The sequence below is a fragment of the Salmo salar genome, chromosome 13, assembly GCF_965601325.2.
Source record: "Salmo salar chromosome 13, fSalSal1, whole genome shotgun sequence".
NCBI classification, from domain to species: domain Eukaryota; kingdom Metazoa; phylum Chordata; class Actinopteri; order Salmoniformes; family Salmonidae; genus Salmo; species Salmo salar.
In genome coordinates, this window is record NC_138303.1 from 31716948 (window position 1) to 31727347 (window position 10400).

The window sequence follows — 10400 nt, forward strand, 5'->3', positions numbered from 1 at the left end:
AAAAGCTGAGTACTGGGGTATTGTCCAGACAAAGATTTTTAGTGTAGCAATATTAAGTTGTATGAAATTAAATCAGATGTGAAAAATGGGCTATGCAAAAATTTGGGCACCCTTGTCATTCTGTTGATTTTAATACCTGTAACTACTTAGCACTGATTAATTGGAACACACAATTGGTTTGGTGAGCTCATTAAGCCTTGAACTTCATAGACAAATGCATCCAATCATGAGAAAAGGTATTTAAGGTGGCCAATTGCAAGTTTTTGTTCTCTTTGACTCTCCTCTGAAGAGTGGCAACATGGGGGCCTCAAAACAACTCTCAAATGACCTGAAAACAAAGATTGTTCAACATTATGGTTTAGAGGAAGGCTACAAAAAGCTATCGCAGAGATGTAAGCTGTCAGTGTCCACTGTGAGGAACATAGTGAGGAAATGGAAGACCACAGGCACAGTTCTTGTTAAGGCCAGAAGTGGCAGGCCAAGTAAAATATCGGAGAGGCAAAGGCGAAGGATGGTGAGAACGGTCAAAAACAGCTCGCAGACCACCTCCAAAGACCTACAACATCATCTTGCTGCAGATGGTGTCACTGTGCATCGTTCAACAATTCAGCGCACTTTGCACAAGGAGAAGCTGTATGGGAGAGTGATGCGGAAGAAGCCTTTTCTGCACACACGCCACAAACAGAGTCGCTTGAGGTATGCAAACACACATTTGGACAAGCCAGCTTCATTTTGGAATAAGGTGCTGTGGACTGATGAAACAAAGATTGAGTTATTTGGTCATAACAAGGGACGTTATGCATGGCGGAAAAAGAACACAGCGTTCCAAGAAAAACACTTGCTACCCACAGTAAAATTTGGTGGGGGTTCCATCATGCTGTGGGGCTGTGTGGCCAGTGCCGGTACTGGGAATCTTGTTAAAGTTGAGGGTCGCATGGATTCCACTCAATATCAGCAGATTCTTGGGAATAATGTTGAAGAATCAGTCACAAAGTTGAAGTTACGCCGGGGCTGGATATTTCAACAAGACAACGACCCAAAACACTGCTCAAAATCTACCCGGGCATTTATGCAGAGGAACAAGTACAATGTTCTGGAATGGCCATCCCAGTCCCCAGACCTGAATATCATTGAGAATCTGTGGGATGATTTGAAGCGGGCTGTCCATGCTCGGCAACCATCAAACCTAACTGAACTGGAGATGTTTTGGAAGGAGGAATGGTCCAAAATACCTTCATCCAGAATCCACACACTCATTAGAGGCTATAGGAAGCATCTAGAGGCTGTTATTTCAGCAAAAGGAGGCTCTACTAAATATTGATGTGATTTTTCTATTGGGGTGCCCAAATTTATGCACCTGTCTAATTTTGTTTTGATGCATATTGCACATTTTCTGTTAATCCAATAAACCTCATTTCACTACTGAAATATTACTGTGTCCATCAGTTATTTGATAGATCAAAATGAAATTGCTGATCCAAACACCCAATTATTTATAAATGGAAATCATGGAAATTGTCAGGGGTGCCCAAACTTTTTCATATGACTGTATTTATATTGTATTTATTTTTAATCTCAGGCTCCCGTAGGAGGGCCGTCATTGTAAAAAAGTATTTGTTCTTAACTGACTTGCCTAGTTAAATAAAGGTTCTTTGCACTCTGGGAGGGGAACACCATGGAGTTGTCAACTGTGATGGAGAGGTCTTTGAGCTGGCAGGCCTTCCCCGGGAGGAAGAGCAGCTCCATCTTGTCGAGGTTGAGCTTGAGGTGGTGGAACGACATCTGAGATATCTGCCAGACACGCAGAGATGCGTGTTGCCACCTGGATGTCAGAAGGGGGAAAGGAGAACAGTAGTTGAGAGTCATCCGCATAGCAATGATAGGAGAGACCATGTGAGGATATAACGGAGCCGAGTGACTTGGAGTATAGAGAGAAGAGGGCCTTGAACTGAGCCCTGGAGGACACCAGTCATGAGAGTACGTGGTGCAGACACAGATCCTGCACATTTCCATTGCACCAGAGTCCAATGCCGGCACGCTTTACACCCCTCCAGCTGACGCTTGGCATTGCGCATTAGTGATTTTAGGCTTGTGTGCGGCTATGGAAACCCATTTCATGAAGCTCCCGACGAACAGTTCTTGTGCTGACATTGCTTCCAGAAGAAGTTTGGAACTTGGTAGTGAGTGTTACAACTGAGGACAGATGATTTTTATGTGCTTCAGCACTCGGCGGTCCCGTTCTGTGAGCTTGTGTGGCCTGCCACTTCGAGGCTGAGCCGTTGTTGCACATAGACATTTCCGCTTCACAATAACAGCACTTACTCAAGCAGGTCAGAAATTTGATGAACTGACTTGTATGGAAAGGTGGCATCCTATGACGGTGCCATGTTGAAAGTCACTGAGCTCTTCAGTAAGGCCATTCTACTGACAATGTTTGTCTATGGAGATTGCATGACTGTGTGCTCGATTTTATATACCTGTCAGCAACGGGTGGGACTGAAATAGCCAAATACACAAATTTGAAGGGCTGTCCACATACTTTGTATATATAGCGTAGGATGCAATCCAAGAGTGTGCAGAGCCTGAGACGCCCAGCCCTGAGAGGGTGGAGAGGAGGATCTGCTAGTTCACGGTATCGAAGGCAGCGGGTAGATCTAGGAGGATGAGAACAGAGGAGAAAGAGTCAGCTTTGGAAGAGCAGAGAGCTTCCGTGACACACAGTCTCGGTTGAGTGACCCGTCTTGAAGCCTGACTGATTTGGGTCAAGAAGATTGTTCTGAGAGAGACAGAGAGAGAGTTGGTCAGAGACTGCACGCTCAAGTGTTTTGGAAAGAAAAGAAAGGGATACCAGTCTGTAGTTTTTGACGTCAGAGGAGTCGAGTGTTGGTTTCTTGAGGAGGGGAAGCGACTCGGGCCATTTTCATGTCAGAGGGGATGCAGGCACTTCCTTCAGCGATGAGTTGCTGAAGGAAGTGAGGAATGGGAGAAGGTCTCCAAAGATGGTCTGGAGAAGGGGATGTGGTCGAGCGGGCAGGTTTTTGGGCGGCCAGACCTCACTAGTCGCAAGATTTCATTTGGAGAGAGAAGGGGTCAAGGCGTAGGGTAGTTCTGTGTGAGTGGAACCAGTGAACTCAATAGGCTGAGTGAATGAGAAGCAGATGTCATCAACCTTTTTTTCAAAGTGGTTGACAAAGTTGTCCGCAGAGAGAGAGAGGAGGAAGGGGGAGGATTAAGTAGGGAGGAGAAGGTGGAAAATAGTTTCCAAGGGTTAGAGGCAGAAGCTTGAAATTTTGAGTGACAGAAAGTGGCTTTAGTAGCGGATACAGCAAAGGAGAAGGTAGAGAGGAGGGAGGTGAAGGATGATAGTTAATCTGGAAGTTTAGTTTTCTTCCATTTTTGCTCAGCTGCACTCTGCCCTGTAAGCTTGAAATGAGTCACTCAGCCACAGAGCAAGAGGGCTGAGCCGGCTGGGAGGAAAGGGGACAGTGCGAGTCATAGGATGCGGAAAGGGAAGAGAGTAGGGTTGAAGAGCCAGAATCAGGAGACAGGAAGGAGAAGGATTTAGCAGAAGGGAGAGATGATAGGATAGAAGAGGAGAGAGTAGTGAGAGAGAGAGGGAAGATTGTGACGGCACATTACCATCTGGATTGGGGTTGAGTGGCTAGTGTTGGAAGAAAGGAAAACAAAGTAGTGATCAGAGACCTGGAGGGGGGGTATTGCCTGCCTTGTAAGTGGGAGGGGACTGTTGAAGGGATAGGTCAAGAGGCAAGGAGGGGAAAGAGTTGGAAAGAAATTAATCGAAGGCAGACGTCAGGAGGTTGAAGTCACCAAGTACGAAGAGCGGTGAGCCATCGTCAGGAAATTAGCTTATATTGAGGAACTCTAAGGGCACTTGGTGGGCCATAGATGACAACAACATTAAGCTTGAGTGAACTAGTGACAGAATGGAATTCAAATGAGGAAAAGGACAGGTGAGAGAGGGAGAAAAAGAACATCTCCACTTAGGAGGAACGAGTAGCCCTGTGCCACCATCTCAACGACCAGATGCTCACTGGCTATGAGAGAAAACGTAGTCAGGTGAAGAGAGAGCAGCTGGAGTAGCGGTGTTCTCTGGGGTGATTCATGTCTCCATCAGGGCCAAAAAGTCACGGGACTGAAATGCAGCATAGGCTGACATGAACTCTTCATTCTTGACCACAGATCCGCAGTTCCAATTGCTGCTGGAGACCCGGAATTCCACATGGGTTATGCGCGTAAGGCACACTAAATTACAAGGATTGCAGCCAAGGGGTGTGGAGCGTCTGTAAAGCCTACAGGGAAGGGAGCAAACTGGGATAGAAAACACACACAGTTGCCAAAGCTACAAAAGAGCAAAATGAGATAATCTATAAATAACTAGGTAAGATACTCAAGTGAGAGAGTAGTGTGGAGCCTTCCTCTATTTCCTTTCTTGAATAACTACGCAGAACAACTCATTAGAACCGTCTTTGTTTCGGCGACGGTCTTAGTTTTGCAATCAGACCGTCGCTTACAGCTGCCGCTGAGAAAACAGGAGAGACTGAAGTATTAATACTAATTGCCTTGCAAAGGTGAATTGCTGATTACCTAGGAGAGGAGAAACCACTCCCCCTCCAATACAGCCACTGATATCGAAAACAACAACAGTCACAAATTACCCTGCCCCTTAATCCTGGTTTTGTCAACAATCATCTGCAAGTTATGAGCAGTCAGCAGTTCACATATCAAGTAGGCTCCTGGGAAAACAGGCAGCACTTAAAGTAGTTGGCCCTTACTATCAAAAAGACAGTACTAGACAAAAACAGATGAAGACACAAATTATACTTATCACTCCTGTAGATACAGTATCATGATAATGAGAAACTGACTAAACTGCCCTTAGTTGCTTAGATAGAACGCATGTCATTGTGAAAAACATAAATTCTATCTATTAAATTGCTTTAATAATATAGCTAGCTGGTCTATTGCAGACTGGCAAGCAGGTATACATTTGTTTAAAGATAATTTGATTTATGCAAGTGAAAATGCATGACAATAATGAAAATACAGTAGGCCTATAGCCTAACAAAATACTGTTTGACCTCTAGCCTCCTATTCACCTAAGAGCCTAAAACTTTTGATATATTTATGCTTCTCACACACGTTGCTCTCAAGGCCTACATGCCACTAACCTTAACATCTGTACATTTCTCATGAAGAGGTACTCACCACCTTCCAGATTCAGAAAATAATTGGAGTGTATTAACCTCAATCCATAATAATCAATAATGGAGATTTTATAAGTGCAACTGTGTTTTATGTTTGCAGTGTGGACCACTGATGATGTCATACTATGTCATAATATATGTACCCATGTTGTGACATCACACTACATAGAAAAGGGGAGGAGTCAGTCAGCATCCTGAACATTGATACTGCTCCTATCTACATTATCCATTGTGAAATGATCAATCAGTTTTAAAAACATACTTGCAATGATGAGTATTGGCCAAATGTTTCCCAAAATATCAGATAAAATTACAGTGCAGCCTACAACAATATATGCTATTTTGTATAATCTATTGAGGATATCTATTGATTCAGTGATATGTAACTTTTTGTGCGACCCAAGCAAATTCACAGTGAAAATGAAGTTGTAGAGCTGTCATTCTCATTGAAAGCAAGTCAAAGAAGTGCTACATCTGTTCTATGTGCACTATTTATATGCTTCCCGGTCTGAAGTTTTGTTTTTGCATACTTCAGTTTTGTACACCAGCTTCAAACAGCTTGAAAATACAATATTTTTGGTTATGGAAAAGATATTTCATAGCAGTTTAGATGGTACAATGATTCTCTACACTATACTTCTCTACATTAAACTGAAATTACGCAAACTATTAGAATTTTTGTAAAAGGGAAATGGTGGAAGTGATTTCTGCATAGTGCATCTTTAATCAAATCAAACACCACAACCATTTAAGACAAGATATATCAAAAATATGAATAAATCAAATACTGTACATTTTTTCATTTATTGCCTCATTACATATCATACCAGACAGAGTGCATTACAATCATTCATCAGCAAATCTCCCAACTGAATTATTTCTTTAAGCTTGATTAATAATACTGTAACTGCCATTAACCAGATAAAATATCAATTCTTTACATACTGTATCAACTAAATCATTTCAGTATCGTTCACAAAACATTTCATTCTGTTTACAAAGACGTCTCTTCCCATTCCTTTCTTCTTCGGCTGGAATCACAGAAATTCAACTCAAAACAAACGCAAAGAGGAGCCCAAGATGTACTGCATGGTCATAGTGAAAAGCAGCCCTCATTCACCAGCATATAAAGAGTCTAGACAGTGTGTCTCTAAAAGAGGAAACTATGTACACCATCTTGGGTCACTAACAAACACCCTCAATCAACCACAACCCCGAACACATTCACACACAACCTATCGCAGGCACCATACATTTGCAAAGAAACTAAACAGTTTATGCAAGTCATCCAACGTGATTGAGATTGAAATTGATTCTGCGTGCAAAACATTGTAAATCAGCCGCCCGGTATAGCTTTATTTGGCCATGCTCTGTCTGTCTATATACTAAGTGTATTTAGAGCTGGCACTAGAGTGACCGGCTCCGAGAGGTTCTGGTTTTGGTCAGGTGTTCCTTTGCTTTGAAGAACCTTCTGTCGATGTCTTTCCTCCTGTCGCTTTTTCTTTTCCAAGCGCTGCTGCTCTTTCCTCTGCTTGTTTGAAGCCTGAGAGAGGTGTAAAAAAAAACAACAGGAGTCAAGATGAAAAGGACGGACTTAAGTCCCTTCTCAATTGAATAGAGAAATGCAGGTCAATTGAATTTGGAACTTGAATTGAAAGTCACAGACTCAGAATACTTATTCAGAATTGAAATTTGAGTGGAGAGTCATGGTATAGTGGTTCCTTACTTTCTGAATAAAATGTGTTAAAACACCTTAAAAATATTTATTTAAGAATTGCAATTTACCTTGGATTTGTGTATGTTGCCTCCATCTGGTGGTGGTTTGTGCTCACTGCACTCTGTCGCTGCCTGTCTACACGCTGAGCATGATCCTGAGGCACACTGGCCATGACACACTTGGACAGCTAGCTCAGAATCCACCAGCCACTCAGCGTTGATGGTGGCGGCACTCAGCTGAAATAGATTCTCCTCTTCACCTGAGAGACATGGCACACAATACACATGGGGTCAGTTGCAGTGAATATATTGCATCAGATGATTTACATTAAATGTTTTAGTCATTTAGCAGACGCTCTTATCCAGAGCGACTTACAGTAGTGAATGCATACATGTCATACATTTATTTCTCCATACTGATCCTGTTGATCATTATCAAAGGGTTTTTGGACGGTAGTTCCCTCTAAAAGATGGAAATCACCAAAATAGTCAGTAAACATCAGTTGTATTTACTAGCAATGCTTATTATACACGGTAGGTGTAGACTGCAGATGAATGAAAGTTTTATATGAGTTGGGGTTAGAAAAGGACCTAAAACCTGCCCAAAACAGCTAGTAGACACTAATAATCACACTGCACTGGGGGAGAAGACAGCGGGGACACTCACAGTTTGGGCCCCTGTTCTTTAGGGAACTTAGGATCACATTGTCCTCCTCGGAGGGGGTAGGCGAGGGGGCTTTCCGTCTGTCCCTCTGGCCGTCACCAAACTCACGCTGCCCACTCGAATTATGAAGATTCTGGAAGGACACAAGAGAGGGGTGGGGGGGAATAAGGAACATTTTATGAATAAGACTAATCCAATGGTTGAAATATTTGGGAGTGTGTTTTTAAATGAACCACTTTTTTTCCCCCGTACCTCTAAACGCAGCTGAGCAGGGCTCTCAGAGTTGTCACCGATTGGTCGTACACTGTCGTAATGGTCTCCATAGCGATAGGCAATGTGTAGCTCTCGGCCAACCAGCTTCTCAGAGCCATTTATCTGAATTGAGGAAACATAATGAGTGGGGCTTATCAATAGTGGTATTTCATACGGTCTGTTACATTAGAAGAGGACTTCGGCTTAAAATACATTACAGTGTGCCACAATGTGGTCTAGTGGTAGGACCACATATACCACCTGGCGACAGGGATTCACGCCTCTCCTCCCCAACTTTATAAACTATGCCGTTCTATTATTTTTTACTACATCCCCATCCACTTTCCCATTCTTTCATTTAAAAAGAAATGTGAAACATTTTTGGGGATTCCAATCTCCTTTAAAAACAGATACATAAAATAAGTGTGAATTTCCCCTATTGTGCACTACTTTAGCTTTTATACAGATATGTGTCTCTTGACAAAAGTAGTAAACTATATGGGCAATAGGGTGTCACTGAGGTTCCTACCTCCCACAGTGGGGTGTTGAGCTGATGAATGACCACCTTGAGCTGTTGACTACGGGCGAACGCCACGATGGCATCATTGCCAGCAAACGTACCAGGCTGGGAGAGGTTTGACACTGAGAGGAAGACAACAACAGAGAGAAATATTAGTGACAAGATCTTTAAAGACACACTCTCCAGGATGACTGGCATACCATCAAAAACTTGGGCATCCCACAACATTTTCACATGGAAATAGCATTTGGTTTCTATCTTACAATGCTGTGCGAAGGGCACATCATCCTCCACAAAGGGCTCAAAGTCCTGCCGGTGTGACATCATGTACTGCACAGTCTCCTGGCGCAGGCGCAGGTGTCCTCGAGAGTGTCCCTCCAATTGGTCACCCAGAGCCCGGAACAGGCAGTTACTATAGGATGGACACACAGCATTAGTCAACGTTGTAACAGCCATTTATAAGAGCACTTTGGTTGTATTCCAGGCTGACTACACTTCAAATGTTGCATTGCATCAACCAATGGTTGCGTGCCATGTCATCGATTACAGTCGGGCATCAGATTGCTAGATTATATATGTGGTTAGCTGATATACTAAATACCTATCCAGGCGATTATAGGTCTGCCAGGCGTCTGCAATGTAGTCAGACCTTCTCTCTCTGAATCTTACCCATCTCCAGGCACCTCTCTCAGTTTGAGCCCCAGCGCTTGGAGCTGGTTGGAGAAGCTGACAAACTCCTCTCCCTCGTCCCCGTCCTGGGGCCGGTTCTTGCGGTCCTTGGCGATCGCCCTGCGCGTGACCCGCTCATCCCGCTTTCGCTCCGCATCACACTTTCTGTTGCTGCCACGCAGTGGCTTTCCTGTCTGCTTCCTAGACATGGCTGCCCTGCCTACAGACACAGATCACTACAGATGCAAGTAGATCTCTCTCCGTCACTCACTGGCAAATGTAGTTGGGTAACTTCCACACAGGTGGAATCCTGTGTTTCAGAAAGAAGAGGGAAAGAATAGAGATGAGGAGAGTTTGAATGTTACTTAGATGAGCTACGTGTGACAACTTAGTAACTTCCACATTTCATTGACACTAATTGACTGGTACAGTAGCCAGCTACAAAAATATGGTTAGTATTAGCTAGTTGTTACACAGTCAGTTGATATACGTGGCACAGCATGCAATTGCAACTCTACATGGGTTAGCTAATTATCTACAATGTGATAAGGACAACCAAATATATATACTGACCAGTTGCATTAGCGTGGTGTCTAATGCCGTAGCTGTCATGCTAGCTAGCTGGTAGATCTGGCATCCTGAATAACAGCAACAGCTGATAGGGTTTGATTTCGACTAGCTAGAGAGAGCCTACTGTACTGGCCAGTTTTGACGTAAGCTAGCTAGCTAATTATATCGGATATGTAACTGGTTAACAAGCAACTGTTATGCTAGCTGGACATGACTGCTAGTTAGGTTAGCCGGCTAGTTAGCTAACGTTAGGTAGTTTACAAAAGTCAGCGGTTAATGCTAATAGCGTTGTCATTGATTTAGAGTTAAACACAACAGTGATTAAATGTCAAGCAACCAGAATATAAGGAACGTAACAAGTTACTCACATTCTACAGGGTGCATCCAATGACACGCAAACCACGTCCAATACGTTAGTACGTTCTTTTTTTAACTAAATAAGATCTGGCTCATGAGTTTGTTTACAATTCATGTTTAGCACTACTACTTCCGGGACTCGTCGTAAGAGTACGGAAGCCTGAGAGCGTCAGACTTTATATATTACCGTCCAAATTCATAACTGTCAACGAAATACAATACATACCCTTTTATTAAAAATCCTATCAATTTGTAAAACGTTTAGCTCACCTTAAAACCCCTACTTTCAACTGTCTTGAGAAAAGTTCATTACTTGAATTTCACTAAGCAAGAATGGTGTAGCTAATGTTGGGAAAAATAGGGAACAAAGTAGGGCATTTTTACAGGGAAGGATGACCACTTGGCAGTGGCCTACTTATTAAAGTTG

The 10400-nt window shown here is 43.1% G+C and overlaps 1 protein-coding gene across 2 annotated transcripts; it reads right to left on the reverse strand.

Annotated features, from left to right (window-relative positions):
• Positions 1 to 6010: 6010 nt before the first annotated feature.
• Positions 6011 to 10132, reverse strand: LOC106566853 (OTU domain-containing protein 3). Of its 2 annotated transcripts, none has more exons than XM_014135344.3 (8): positions 9985 to 10132; positions 9047 to 9356; positions 8641 to 8789; positions 8387 to 8499; positions 7858 to 7980; positions 7609 to 7738; positions 7011 to 7201; positions 6011 to 6768 (listed from the first exon to the last, which is right to left on the reverse strand). In XM_014135344.3, exons 2-8 carry the CDS (start codon positions 9253 to 9255, stop codon positions 6604 to 6606), a joined length of 1080 nt encoding a protein of 359 aa, XP_013990819.1. In that variant the 5' UTR covers positions 9256 to 9356; positions 9985 to 10132; the 3' UTR covers positions 6011 to 6603. The 2 variants fall into 2 exon arrangements, with proteins under 2 accessions (XP_013990819.1, XP_013990820.1); XM_014135345.3 differs by lacking the exon at positions 9985 to 10132 and adding an exon at positions 9620 to 9753.
• Positions 10133 to 10400: the final 268 nt, after the last annotated feature.